Source organism: Lactuca sativa, unplaced genomic scaffold, assembly GCF_002870075.4.
Source record: "Lactuca sativa cultivar Salinas unplaced genomic scaffold, Lsat_Salinas_v11 Lsat_1_v11_unplaced_32, whole genome shotgun sequence".
NCBI classification, from domain to species: Eukaryota; Viridiplantae; Streptophyta; class Magnoliopsida; order Asterales; family Asteraceae; genus Lactuca; species Lactuca sativa.
The window spans coordinates 19,953-35,041 of NW_026440222.1; the positions used below are offsets into that span (position 1 = coordinate 19,953).

Here is a 15,089-nt window from a genome sequence, read left to right on the forward strand (position 1 = left end):
GAGTATTTTAGTAGTAGTTTTTACTGGATTTAAGTTGTAGGCTGCTGTTTGAGGGTGAAGAACACTTTCATGTTATTTTCTATAAAGCAAAATGAACTTAAGGGTAATTCATTAAAAATAGGCAAACAAGTTTTCTATTTTAAATTGGATTGGAAGTTTATATAATTAGACGATAGAACAATTAATTTAGGTTATAGAGATCATATGTATAATTGTTAAAATATGTATTTTAATCTTTATGGTTTCATGATGGAAGGCTTGTTGTGGAGAGCATTTGATACATTACAGTTGAATGTTAGATAATTTTGTTTAATTGAGCCTCAACACTGTGAAACCACTAGAAATCTTGGGATCTCCCTTGGTTAATTATTTTTACAAACACAATTGATATCTCTGAAATGAGTTTACACATGCTAGTTTGGTTGTTTCAGTTAAATACCTACTATCTTGTTTAGCCTACTAGACATGATATACAGAGTCAATCTTGCGTGATTTGCATGTATCTCGTAGACGAATGCATACTTATTCACTCTTTTATACAGTGTAGGCTGTATACACCGTCTCAAAACCATACTCCCCCCACGGAGAATGATTCAACCCAAAAAAGAGATCAAGAAGTCTCACAAAGACATGGGAAGCCTAATGAAAAGCGAACTAAGATGAACACATCATATGTCAAAATGACCACTCAAAGTTCCATTTTCGTTCTATGCCCTTTTTGATAGCCATTACGACTCCGTAACAGCATCATACTTGAAAAAATCATGCCATGAAATTATTCTTTCAAGATTATAATCATTATGCATAATTTAACCATTTTTAAAGGAAGTAAACCCTCCCATTGCAAAGCCTTTCTACTAGCCGACCAAACCCTCACTGACTAAAGCAACATTATCAATTACTATAGGACAGTCATATTAACTGTTTTCATCCTTGTACATCAACTGTAAATCGTTAATGTCAGTTTTGAGATTTGAAACCCTTAGAATATAACTTTCACAAGCTTTAGAATAAAGAGAAAGGCCCCTTTAGCACCTCTTTCCAAGAGATAGGAGTATCACTCATTCTTTGCTCAATAAGGAAGTTTAAACACATATTGCTTTAATTAGAAAAGCATCGATCATTAGTGATGCTCTCCCGAGAATCTCCTGTGAGAACAACATAGAAATCATGGAATACTATTTTTGTAAAACAAGCATGAATCAATCGTGATATTCCACGACGAGAATCACACGCTTACCGGAAAATCATGACTGAGAGACTTCTTAAGCAGGGTCGACTAGCTTTCGTTTTTGTCTCCATAAATCTAGTGCAGTCTTGTGTCGGGATTGAATCGCAATTTCATTTTCACAAGAAGATATGCCATGTTATTTAGATGAAAAGAAGAGAGTGGAACAATTAGGTGTGTATACTGAAGATTGGGGTCTCAACTGTGAGCGCAGGCAGTCATACCGACCCTAGGAGGCTGGCATATGGAGTTACCAATCGGTTAGAAAATCATCCCTTTATATGTCAAAATGAACACTGCAAGTTCCATTTTCCTTCTTTGCCATTTTTTACGGTCATTGCGGCTTTGTAAAAAGATCATACTTCAAAAATCACGCATTGAAATTATTCTTTCAATATTATGAGCTCCCACAATCATTTTGTATAATTTAATCATTTTTAAAGGATGCAGCCCTTCCCATTGCAAAGCCTTTCTGCTAGCTTACCAAACCCTCACTAACTAAAGTAGCATCATCAATTACTATGGGACAACCGCATTAATTGTTTCAATTTTCGTACATCCATTGTAAATCGTTAATGCCGGTTTTCGAGATTATAAACCCTTAATAGACAACTTTCACAAGCTTTAGAGTAAATAGAAAAGGCCTTTTAGCACCTCCTTCCAAGAGGTAGGAGTATCGCTCACTCTTTGCTCAATAAGAAAGTGGAAACACATATTCCTTTAATTAGAAAAGTATAGATCATTAGTGATGTTCTCTTGAGAATCTCTTGGGAGAACAACAAAGAAAACAAGAAATACTGTTTTTGTAAAACAAGCATGAATTAATCGTGATATTCTACGAGGAGAATCATACGCTTACCGGAAAACCATGATTGTGAGTCTTCTTAAGCATGGTCGACTGGATTTCGTTTTGTCTCCATCAATCTAGTACTGTCTTGTGTCGAAATGGAATCGCAATTCCATTGTCAGAAGAAGATATGCCATGTTATTTAGATGAGAAGAAGAGAGTGGAAGAATTAGGTGCGTATACTGAAGATGGGCATCTCAACTGTGAGCTAGCGGTCATGCGGGCCCTAGGAGGCTGGCATATGAAGTTACCAATCGGTTAGAAAATCATCCCTTCTTAGAAAAAAAGAAGTGACACAAATGGTGTTCAGCGCAGATGATGACTTTATGATTATCGGATGTGTTGGGATTTGGCATGTGGTATCAAATCAAGAAGTTGTCGGTGTTGCGAATACCTATGGGTGATAATTTTACTGCTATTCTGGTTTTGTTTTGATAATAATCACGGCGAGACTTTTATGGGTTCGTGTCGCCCGTGATTATGGTGCAAGGTGTTGTCTGATTGCATAAAGGGAATTAGAATGTGAAAATACACACACACACACACACACACATATATATATATATATATATATATATATATATATATATATATTATTGTGTTCGTGGTAAAGTCTATTTGTAAGGCTGCTTCATATGAGTTGGAAAAAGTAGTCTATAATTTTGTAGTGGAATTAATTCTACCATGAAAGAATATAAAACTGAATGGTTTTTTTGTCTCTGTGTGTGTCATATCCGTTGTTGTTTGAATACATATACATCTATTGGTACGTTAATATCTGTATAACATAGCATATGTATATAATGGTTTGAATGGATTGGTGCTGATAAGTTTGGTGTGAACCTCTAGTCATTAGTATATATAGTTACATCAATACCTTTACAGATTAATATCTTTGAAATGTTTTTACACATGCTAGTTTGGTTGTTTCAGTTGCAGACCTACTATCTTGTTTATCTTACTAGACGTGATATATAAAGTAAATCTTGCTTGATTTGAATCTATCTCGTGGACTAATGCATACATATTCAGCTTTTAGTACGTTGTAATTTGTCTAGATAGTCTCAAAACCTTACCACCCCCAACCCCCACCCCGTGCGCACGACAAAATTCAACACAAACATGAGACCGAGAAGTTTCACATAGACATCGGAACCCTCACGCAAGGCAAACTAAGATGAACACATCGTATGTCAAAATGACCACTCCAAACTAGGATGAACACATCGTGCGCGCGACAAAATTCAACCCAAACATGAGACTGAGAAGTTTCACATAGACATCGGAACCCTCACGCAAAGCAAACTAAGATGAACACATCGTATGTCAAAATGACCACTCAAAGTTCCATTTTTCTTCTATGCCATTTTTGCTGGCCATTACGGTTCCGTAACAACATCATACTTGAAAAATCATGCCATGAAATTATTCTTTCAAGATTACGAGCTCCCACAATCATCGTACAAAAGCTTATCATTTTTAAAGGATGTAAAACATTCCCATTACAAAGCCTTTCTACTAGCTAACCAAACCCTCACTAACAAAAGTAGTGTCATCAATTACTATGGGACAACCGCATTTACTGTTTTCTTACATAAATTTTAAATCATTAACGCCGGTTTTCGAGATTTAAAACCCTTAGAAAACAACTTTCACAAGCTTTTGATTAAAGAGAAATCGCGTTTAGCACCTCTTTCCAAGAGATAGGAATATCGCTCACTCTCTGCTCAATAAGAAAGTGGAATTACAAATTGCTTTAATTAGAAAAGCATCAATCATTACTGATGCTCTCATGAGAATCTCTTGCGAGAACAACAAAGAGAACATGAAATACTGTTTTTGTAAAACAAGCATGAATCAATCGTGATATTCTAAGAGGAGAAAGACCCTTACCGGAAAACCATGACTGAGAGTCTTCTTAAGCATGGTCGACTAGCTTTCGTTTTGTCTCCATCAATCTTATGCGGTCTTGTGTCGGAATGGAATCTCAATTCCATTTTCACAAGAAAATACGTCTTGTTATTTAGATGAGAAGAAGAGAGTGGAAGAATCAGGTGTGTATACTGAAGATGGGCATCTCAACTGTGAGCTGGCGGTCATGCAGGCCCTAGGAGGCTGGCATATGAAGTTACCAATCGGTTAGAAAATCATCCCTTCTTAAAAAACAAGAAGTGAGACAAATGGTGTTGAGCGAAGATGATGAGTTTATGATAATCGGATGTGATGGGATTTGGGATGTGGTATCAAATCAAGAAGCTGTCGGTGTTGCGACTTCATATGGGTGATAATTTTACTGCTATTGTGGTTTTGTTTTGATAAGTAACAGGTAGAGTCTGTTAAAGGTTCGGTTTGCCTGTGATTATGGTGCGGGGTGTTGTCTGATTGCATAAAGGGAATTAGAATGTGAAAATACATAATTTTTTTTATTCTGTTTGTGGTAAAGTCTATTTGTAGGGCTGCTTCATATGAGTAGGAAAAAGTAATCTAAAATTTAGTAGTGGAATTGATTCTATCATGAAAGATTATACCACTGAATGGGTTTTGTGTGTCTTTGTGTGTCATATCAGTTGTTGTTTGAATCCATATACATCTAAAGGTATGTTAATATGTGTATAACGTAATATATCTCTATATGGGTTTGAATGGATAGTGGTGCTGATAAGTTTGGTGTGAACCTCTAGTCATTAGTATATATAGTTACATCAATAATTTTACAGATTACAATATCCACAAATAACAGAAACAGAAATAGTATTTGATGTTTTCAAAGGAGAGCTAGATTAACATCACTCTGTCCAGGTAATATCCAAATCTCCCCAGTTATCCTCGGATACCCCTAAGGCCTTCCACACTGCTTTGGAAGCATCAAAAATATTATTAGGGCAAGGTGGTTGATAGTCATGATCACCATCGCACCCCATAGTAGAGTCACATTCATCCACAACCATTGCCTTTACACTCCTCCCATTTCCATTGATGGTAATATACTTGTGGCACCTATCCCCTCCCTTGTACCATCCAGTTGACAGCGCCACAACTGGTGTGTCATCAGAGTGGTATTGGTTGTCACACTCCGAAGGACCACCACCATCACCTCCCTTTTGGAAACTGTTTATTGTCAGTGTTGCTTTAGTATCGCCTGTCACTGGAGGCGAGCATGTATACGTGGTGTAAAACTTACCTTGGACACAACAATCCGAGTTGTTCTCACGGTTGCATTCTCCTAGAGGCGGTTTTCTTCCCCGGATACCACCACTTGGTTTGCAAGTCTGAGCATTGATCTCCAATGAAGTTGTTGCCAGGAGAACCAAGAACAGAAAAAAAACCGAAATTCTTCATTGCCATGTAGATGTTGGTAGTTACTGTTTACAATGCTGTTGGATGAGTAGCAAGGCAAATGGGTTGTGCTAATATAGCCTTTTGCTTAACAAAGAGCCAAGATAATAGTCAACTCTGTTGTATTTTTTTTTTCAACTGAATGTTGTTCTACGCCAATAAAACATCCTTTGGATATTCACTTTCCCATTTAAGAAAACCAAGTAATTTTTAGTGCACGGACATACTACAATATTGTCCATTATGCTAGCTGCATGTTGTGTGTAATTTTGTCTCATTGTTGATTTATAAAGTATATCTAAAATTACAGCGACTATTATTTTATTTGGGGAAAATATTTTCCATTGCTTAATTAGTACGTAACATTACTCATCATTCCACATAATTAACCATGACCTTATCATATTACGTTTTAACCTGGCCTTTGGTTCTTGCATCAAAGTAAATGTACTATATATGAAGCTGTACATATACATTTGGTACAAATATAGAAATACTGACATTAAGAGTCCTTTGGCTAGTATTCCGCAGTTAACGTTCCACGCACACAGGCTTTGATGCGGGTTGACACGTGCCGTTGAGATGGTGCGGTTTACTATTCAGTTTTCAATATTTGAAAATTTGATTCCAACTTGTTAGTTATCTTGTAATTATATTTCTATCTCTATCATCTACGTTTGTTCTAGCAAATTTATAGATTTGAGTGTCTTTAAATATCACGGGCCGACACTAACTTATTACATAAAAATAGTGTAATTAATTATCCTAATACTATTTCATCTTACGGTACACCATTTTTTGCACTAAAAATGTATCCCATAGTAAGTTCCCTTTTTTAGATTTATATGGATTGTCAAAAATATCCTATGAGTTATTAGCTTTCAATATATCTATTTACAATTTTTGGTTATATAAGCTTAATAAAATATTTTATAACAAAAATATAACCAACCACATTATTAATTCAAATTATGTTAATCTTCTAAAATGACAATTGCTAAATAAAATAATTATATTCGAAACATAAAGATAAGTTGGTGATGAGTGAGACAGAAATAAATTATATTAATTTGTTTTATAATGACATTGGATATATGGAAGAATTGTGTCGGGGTGAAGAACAAAATTGTTGCCAACGAATTGTTGTGGGTGCCATAGTGGGAGTAGGGTTGGTAGTGAATCTCATAATAAAATAAAAGATAATAAGAATTAGAAAAATGCAAAATAATCTGTTAAGGACAATATACTATTTTAGTGTCGGGTAGGAACGTATAGTGGTATAATAGAATATCAAAAAGATAGTCTAGGTGCAAAAGAATAAAAAACATAATAGATATGAACAGATTACAAAAATAGAAATTTTTACCAAACCAATTAATATAATCTACTAAAATTTGAATACATGTTTACTTGGCATGGTTATTTAATACACACATGAGAACGTTAACTATATACGCATGATACACTCGAAAGCGTTAACTTATATATACATACTTTCGCTGATCTACACTCCCACAATACATTCTAACTTATTTAAATTTTGTTTAAAATGATACAGACCCCTAAATTGAATCATAAAATTCTGACTTGAAAGCAATGTTTTTTTTTTCAAATTTCAAAATTAATATCCCAACTATCTTGTCTAAAATTTAGGAATACTTCAGGACTTTATGTTCCGGTGTGGTTCTCGATTTATTCAAATTTCGTAAAATTGATTATGTTTAAATTTCATTATCAATTCCCAACTATCCATGTGTGAATTTTTTCAATACCCTACAATACGTCAAGTTCCGTTATTATTTTTGATTAATTCATAAGAATAAACTATATTTGATTGAATATGGTCGTGGCTCTTCTCTCTTTGGATGAGTATTTTAATAGTAGTTTTTACTGGATTTAAGTTGTAGGCCACTTGTTTGGTTGTTTCAGTTGCATACCTACTATCTTGTTTAGCCTACTAGACATGATATCTAGAGTCAATCTTGCGTGATTTGCATGTATCTCATAGACGAATGCATAGATATTCACTCTTTTATACATTGTAGGCTGTATACACCGTGTCAAAACCATACTCCCCCCATGGAGAATGATTCAACCCAAACAAGAGATCAAGATGTCTCATAAAGACATGGGAACCCTCATGAAAAGCGAACTAAGATGAACGCGTCATATGTCAAAATGACCACTCAAAGTTCCATTTTCCTTCTATGCCCTTTTTGACGGCCATTGCGGCTCCGTAACAGCATCATACTTGAAAAATCATGCCATGAAATTATTCTTTCAAGATTATAATCATTCTGCATAATTTAAGCATTTTTAAAGGATGTAAAACCTTCCCATTGCAAAGCCTTTCTACTAGCCGACCAAACCCTCACTAACTAAAGCAACATTATCAATTACTATAGGACAATCATATTAACTGTTTTCATCCTTGCACATCAACTGTAGATCGTTAATGTCAGTTTTGAGATTTTAAACCCTTAGAATATAACTTTCACAAGCTTTAGAGTAAAGAGAAAGGGCCCTTTAGCACCTCTTTCCAAGAGATAGGAGTATCACTCATTCTTTGCTCAATAAGGAAGTTTAAACACATATTGCTTTAATTAGAAAAGCATCGATCATTAGTGATGCTCTCCTGAGAATCTCCTGCGAGAACAACAAAGAAATCATGAAATACTATTTTTGTAAAACAAGCATGAATCAATCGTGATATTCTACGAGGAGAATCACACGCTTACCGGAAAATCATGACTGAGAGACTTCTTAAGCATGGTCGACTAGCTTTCGTTTTGTCTCCATCAATCTAGTGTTGTCTTGTGTCAGAATGGAATCGCAATTCCATTGTCAGAAGAAGATATGCCATGTTATTTAGATGAAAGGAAGAGAGTGGAACAATTAGGTGTGTATACTGAAGATTGGTGTCTCAACTGTGAGCGCAACCTATGAGCGCAGGCAATCATACCAGCCCTAGGAGGCTGGCATATGGAGTTATCGGTCGGTTAGAAAATCATCCCTTCATATGTCAAAATGACCACTGCAAGTTCCATTTTCCTTATGTGCCATTTTCGACAGTCATTGCGGCTCCGTAACAAGATCATACTTAAAAAATCACGCATTGAAATTATTCTTTCAATATTATGAGCTCCCACAATGATTATACATAATTTAATCATTTTTAAAGGATGTAAACCCTTCCCATTGCAAAGCCTTTCTGCTAGCTTACCAAACCCTCACTAACTAAAGTAGCATCATCAATTACTATGGGACAACCACATTAATTGTTTTAATTTTCGTACATCCATTGTAAATCGTTAATGCCGGTTTTCGAGATTTTAAACCCTTAGAAGACAACTTTCACAAGTTTTAGAGTAAATAGAAAGGGCCTTTTATCACCTCTTTCCAAGAGATAGGAGTATCGCTCACTCTCTGCTCAATAAGAAAGTGGAAACACATATTCCTTTAATTAGAAAAGTATAGATCATTAGTGATGTTCTCTTGAGAATCTCTTCGGAGAACAACAAAGAAAACATGAAATACTGTTTTTGTAAAACAAGCATGAATTAGTCATGATATTCTACGAGGAGAATCATACGCTTATCGGAAAACCATGATTGTGAGTCTTCTTAAGCATGGTCGACTGGATTTCGTTTTGTCTCCATCAATCTAGTGCTGTCTTGTGTCGAAATGGAGTCGCAATTCCATTGTCAGAAGAAGATATGCCATGTTATTTAGATGAGAAGAACAGAGTGGAAGAATTAGGTGTGTATACTGAAGATGGGCATCTCAACTGTGAGCTAGCGGTCATGCGGGCCCTAGGAGGCTGACATATGAAGTTACCAATCGGTTAGAAAATCATCCCTTCCTAGAAAAAATGAACTGAGACAAATGGTGTTCAGCAAAGATTATGAGTTTATGATTATCGGATGTGCTGGGATTTGGCATCTGGTATCAAATCAAAAGGTTGTCGGTGTTGCGAATACCTATGGGTGATAATTTTACTGCTATTCTGGTTTTGTTTTGATAATAATCACGCCGAGTCTTTGATGGGTACGTGTCGCCCGTGATTGTGGTGCGGGGTGTTGTCTGATTGCTTTAATTAGAAAAGCATCAATCATTACTGATGCTCTCCTGAGAATCTCTTGCGAGAACAACAAAGAGAACATGAAATACTGTTTTTGTACAACAAGCATGAATCAATCGTGATATTCTTAGGGGAGGAAGACCCTTACTGGAAAACCATGACTGAGAGTCTTCTTAAGCATGGTCGACTAGCTTTCGTTTTGTCTCCATCAATCTTATGCGGTCTTGTGTCGGAATGGAATCTCAATTCCATTGTCACAAGAAAATATGTCGTGTTATTTAGATGAGAAGAAGAGTGTGGAAGAATTAGGCGTGTATACTGAAGATGGGCATCTCAACTGTGAGCTGGCGGTCATGCGGGCCCTAGGAGGCTGGCATATGAAGCTACCAATCCGTTAGAAAATCATCTCTTCTAAAGAAACAAGAAGTGAGACAAATGGTGTTGAGCGAAGATGATGAGTTTATGATTATCGGATGTGCTGGGATTTGGGATGTGGTATCAAATCAAGAAGCTGTCGGTGTTGCGACTTCATATGGGTGATAATTTTACTGCTATTGTGGTTTTGTTTTGATAATTAACAGGTACAGTCTGTTAAAGGTTCGGTTTGCCTGTGATTATGGTGCGGGGTGTTGTCTGATTGCATAAAGTGAATTAGAATGTGAAAATACATAATTTTTTTTATTGTGTTTGTGGTAAAGTCTATTTGTAGGGCTGCTTCATATGAGTAGGAAAAACTAGTCTAAAATTTAGTAGTGGAATTGATTTTATCATGAAAGATTATACCACTGAATGGGTTTTGTGTGTCATATCAGTTGTTTTTTGAATCCATATACATCTAAAGGTATGTTAATATGTGTATAACGTAATATATCTCTATATGGGTTTGAATGGATAGTGGTGTTGATAAGTTTGGTGTGAACCTCTAGTCATTAGTATATATAGTTACAGCAATAATTTTACAGATTACAATATCCACAAATAACAGAAACAGAAATAGTATTTGATGTTTTAAAAGGAGAGCTAGATTAACATCACTCTGTCCAGGTAATATCCAAATCTCCCCAGTTATCCTCGGATACCCCTAAGGCCTTCCACACTGCTTTGGAAGCATCAACACTATTATTAGGGCAAGGTGGTTGATAGTCATGATCATCATCGCACCCCATTGTAGAGTCACACTCATCCACAACCATTGCCTTTACACTCATCCGATTTCCATTGATGGTAATACACTTGTGGCACCTATCCCCTCCCTTGTACCATCCAGTTGACAGCGCCACAACTGGTGTGTCATCAGAGTGGTATTGGTTGTCACACTCCGACGGACCACCACCATCACCTCCCTTTTGGAAACTGTTTATTGTCAGTGTTGCTTAAGTATCGCCTGTCACTGGAGGCGAGCATGTATACGTGGTGTAAAACTTACCTTGGACACAACAATCCGAGTTGTTCTCACGGTTGCATTCTCCTGGATGCGGTTTTCTTCCCCGGATACCACCACTTGGTTTGCATGTTTGAGCATTGATCTCCAATGAAGTTGTTCCCAGGAGAACCAAGAACAGAAAAAAACCTAAATTCTTCCTTGCCTTTTAGATGTTGCTAGTTACTGTTTACAATGCTGTTGGATGAGTAGGAAGGCAAATGGGTTGTGCTAATATAGCCTTTTGCTTAACAAAGAGCCAAGATAATAGTCAACTCTGTTGTGTTTTTTTTTTCAAGTGACAGATATTCTTCTACGGCAATAAAACATCCTGGGCATATTCACTTTCCCTTTTAAGCAAACCAAGTAATTTTGAGTGCGCGGACGTACTACAATATTGTCCATTTGGTGCATGTTGTGTGTAATTTTGTCTCATTGTTGATTTATTTAAGTATATCTAAAATTACAGCAACTTTTCTTTTATTTGGGGAAAATATTTTCCATTGATTATGTAAAAATAACAGTTTCAAACTTTTACCAATCTACCCGCATATTTCTCTTGTATATTACACATGCAGGTAAAATCTTGTTAATATAATTGATACTCCATATTGTTTAATCATAACATTATTCATCATTCCACGTAGTTAGTCATGACCTTATCATATTTCGTTTTAACCCTTTCGTTCTTGCATATACATTTGCTACAAATATATCAAGCTGTACATATACATTTGGTACAAATATAGAACAATTGATATTAAGAGTCCTTTGGCTAGTATTCCACAATTAACATACGAAGGCTTTGATGCGGTTTGGCACGTGCCGTTGAGATGGTGCGGTTTACTATTCAGTTTTCAATATTTGAAAATTTGATTCCAACTTCTTAGTTATCTTGTAATTATATTTCTATCTCTATCATCTACGTGTGTGCTAGCAAATTTATAGAGTTGAGTGTCTTTAAATATCACAGTTCGACTCTAACTTTTTACCTCAAAATAGTGTAAAAATTTGTCCTAATATTATTTCACCTTACCGTACCCCATTTGTTTGCACTAAAAGTATATCCCATAGTAAGTTCCCTTTTTTTAGATTTATATAGATTGTGAAAAATATCCTTTGGATTATTAGCTTTCGATATATCTATTTACATTTTTTTGGGTTATATAAGTTTAGTAAAATATATTATTACAAAAATATAACCAACTACATTATTAAATCCAATTATTTTAATCTTTCAAAATGACATTTTCTAAATAAAATAATTATATTTGAAACATATTCTTATGTTGGAGATGAGTGCGACACAAATAAAATATATTAATTTGTTTTATAACGACATTTGATATAGAGCAGAATTGTGTCGTGGTGAAAAACAAAATGGTTGCCACCAAATTGTTGTGGTTGCCGTAGTGGGAGTAGGGTTGACGGTGAACCTCAAAATAAAATAAATAATAATAAGAATTAGAAAAATACAAAATAATATGTTAATGGCCACATACTCTTTTTATGTCAAAAAGATAGTGTGTGTGCAAAAGAATAAAAAAGATAGCGGTGTAATAGAATATCAAAAAGATAGTGTGTGTGCAAAAGAATAAAAAACGTAAAAGATATGAACGTATTACAAAAGAAGAAATTTTGACCAAAGCAATTAATATATTCTATGAAGATTTGAACACATGTTTATTTGGCATGGTTATTCTACACACACGCATGAGGCCGTTAACTATATATGCATGATACAGTCAAAACCATTAACTTATAGATACATACTTGCACTGATCTACACTCCCACAACAAACTCTAACTTCATTAAATTTTGTTTAATATGATACAGACCCATCCGTAGCCCTACAGAAACATGCACTGTTAGACCTCAAGATCTTGTATCACAAGGTCCAACCCTTAGCCCATCAGTCTCTACCAGTTCTATCCACAATTCCCATAACCACCCGAGCTCGCCCCCGAATATCTGATCGGTCAATCACCTCTGGTCCTGATCCTCACCACAACCCTGCGAACTAGCCTTCCCTAGTCCAAATCACTCGAGAGAACCCATGGACGCTACGACTACCATGCAATCTTACAACACTTCCCACAACATCTGTTCATTAGTGAATGCTACGGCTCCCTCGTATTCTTACAACACTTTCACCTTGACTGTCCATACACATCTCAATGTTGAGCACCCACGCAGTCTATCCTCCTAAACTGAACTCAAATACTGACTAGGAAAAAACCTGGTTCCCTCCCCTGAAGTCTGCAATATGACGTCAGAAAGACGCGTTCCAAATGCTGGGGAGTTTCCCGAACTCCCATCCCACGATATCCGATACTCAGTCGGCCCCTAAGGCCGCCTTTCCTCCCAAAAAGGGGAATGTGAAACGCATCCTCGTCTCACACTCGCTTTTGTCTAAATGATTCTCCCCCACTTAGATTCGACTAAATCCGTTTGGCACATGAAAATTGAAAGATTCCTAATCCTCATTACATTCCAATGTTCACCTTGTTGATGACCGGTGCTTGCCAAAGCTGGAACACCATGAATAACCCTGCACAAACGGCACACTACCTGAAATCCAGCTAACACTTCTTGTATCCCAACTACATCAATGACTTCAAACACTTAAAAGTGACAACACGTTTAGATCTCGGAGTCCAACGAACAGATAGTCTAAGAAAAACCTCAGCGACAACTCTCGCTTCCCCTGGCAATCCCGATGACTCTTCCAAACAAAATACCAAGGCTACTGAAAACTAGATATAACTCCCTCGCTCAAGCCCTTGGACCAACCTCGAAAATGACTGGTGCAGGTGTACTCACTGATCCCCCCTGACCGTCAGACAGTCGACCTCCTTGTTGTCCACCTGAACACAACGAAAATATAACAATCCTTGAAGACGTGGCCAAACTTGCTACACCTGTGGCAACCCATATCATTAAACAGATTCTAACAACGACTCGAAACAATCACAGTATACGCGGAAACCGCTCCACGAGGTACATCCACTCGCGGATCCCTCAAGATTCATCGTCATGTTGAAAGGCATATGTCAACCCTTGCTATCCCTACAATAGCAGAAATCCGACTAGAGATCCAACTCATCACGATTCCCCAAGCGATACAATTACCCGATACCCATCGGAAATGGCCGAAGATAGCGTAACCACAACATCAGAAGGGTTCCTGACCTCCTCCTCCTCCTGTGGTACCCTGACCACCCTGAGAACATAATGTAGCACCTCATTTCGATCCCAATGACAGTCCACATCCTTGAAACGAAACTTCATCGCGCAAATCCAACGAGCGTCGCGTTGGATCCAACCCTACTGGCTTCTCGAAACTTGATCCAAACTCTTGGGTCTCCGCTCCAGGCCCTCCAATCAATTTGCCTGAGCTGAACCTCTCTCATTGAGGTACTCTTAATCGATCTTCCTTCCTCAACTCTGAGGTCCATATCATTCAGGGTCTCGCACCCTGATCCCCTTACTAGCTCAATCGTCCCGGCTATACTGCAATAGCTTGAGCAATCTCTGCTCTAAACGTGGCTACAACTATCCCTGAGACTTGGTCTCCGAACCCGAATGGGAAAATAGATTGCATAATCAACCCTTGCCGCCTGCTACAAGAGATCCAAGGTGAACTCGAAATCCTACCAGTCCTTCCACTAGCTAGCTCACCATCGGAGCTAAGACCACACCCTGATCCCACTCATGCGTGCTCATCCTCATTCTGCAAAGCAACTGTTCCCACGATCAAGGCATAACCAAGAATTCCCCTTCCCATAAGCTTCTCAGATTTTCCATGACTCTCACTGATTCGAGTATGGATCCTGTGCTTTCAGTAGTACAGGTCCAATACTACCTTCCACACCTATCCATACTTTCCTCAACAATCCTCCTGAATCCTCTAAGTCGCTTACTTCACCGAGACACTAATTGTCTGCTAAACAGCAAGACAATCTCTACCATAGCACCTCCTAGGCTCCCCCTAGGTTCCCAACTTCACCGAACTGCCCCACTAAGCTCATTAGAGCAAATCCTAGGCATTCCTAGGTTCCCAACCTCGCCCGACCCTCAGCTGCTGAAAGATTGCCAATATTGTCAACTAGCTACCTCATGAATATAGCCACATGTAGCAGAGATCAGATAATCCTTCAAGTAAAAGACCCATCC

General features: G+C 37.3%; 1 protein-coding gene and 1 pseudogene across 1 annotated transcript; both read right to left on the reverse strand.

The window, feature by feature from the left end:
* Positions 1-4,861: 4,861 nt before the first annotated feature.
* Positions 4,862-7,533, reverse strand: LOC128129538 (kiwellin-1-like). The gene is made up of 2 exons (XM_052767992.1): positions 7,514-7,533; positions 4,862-5,408 (listed from the first exon to the last, which is right to left on the reverse strand). Exons 1-2 carry the CDS (start codon positions 7,531-7,533, stop codon positions 4,862-4,864), a joined length of 567 nt encoding a protein of 188 aa, XP_052623952.1.
* Positions 7,534-10,523: 2,990 nt separating this feature from the next.
* LOC128129537 (kiwellin-1-like) lies at positions 10,524-14,204 on the reverse strand (annotated as a pseudogene).
* Between the last annotated feature and the right edge of the window lie 885 nt (positions 14,205-15,089).

Bases quoted from the DNA above. Each gene is read 5' to 3' on its own strand.
- LOC128129538 (XM_052767992.1), bottom strand. From the start codon at position 7,533: ATGAGACATCTTGATCTCTT. The intron at 5,409-7,513 runs GTTTGGGTTGAA...ATGGCAATGAAG, and splicing joins ATGAGACATCTTGATCTCTT to AATTTCGGTTTTTTTTCTGT.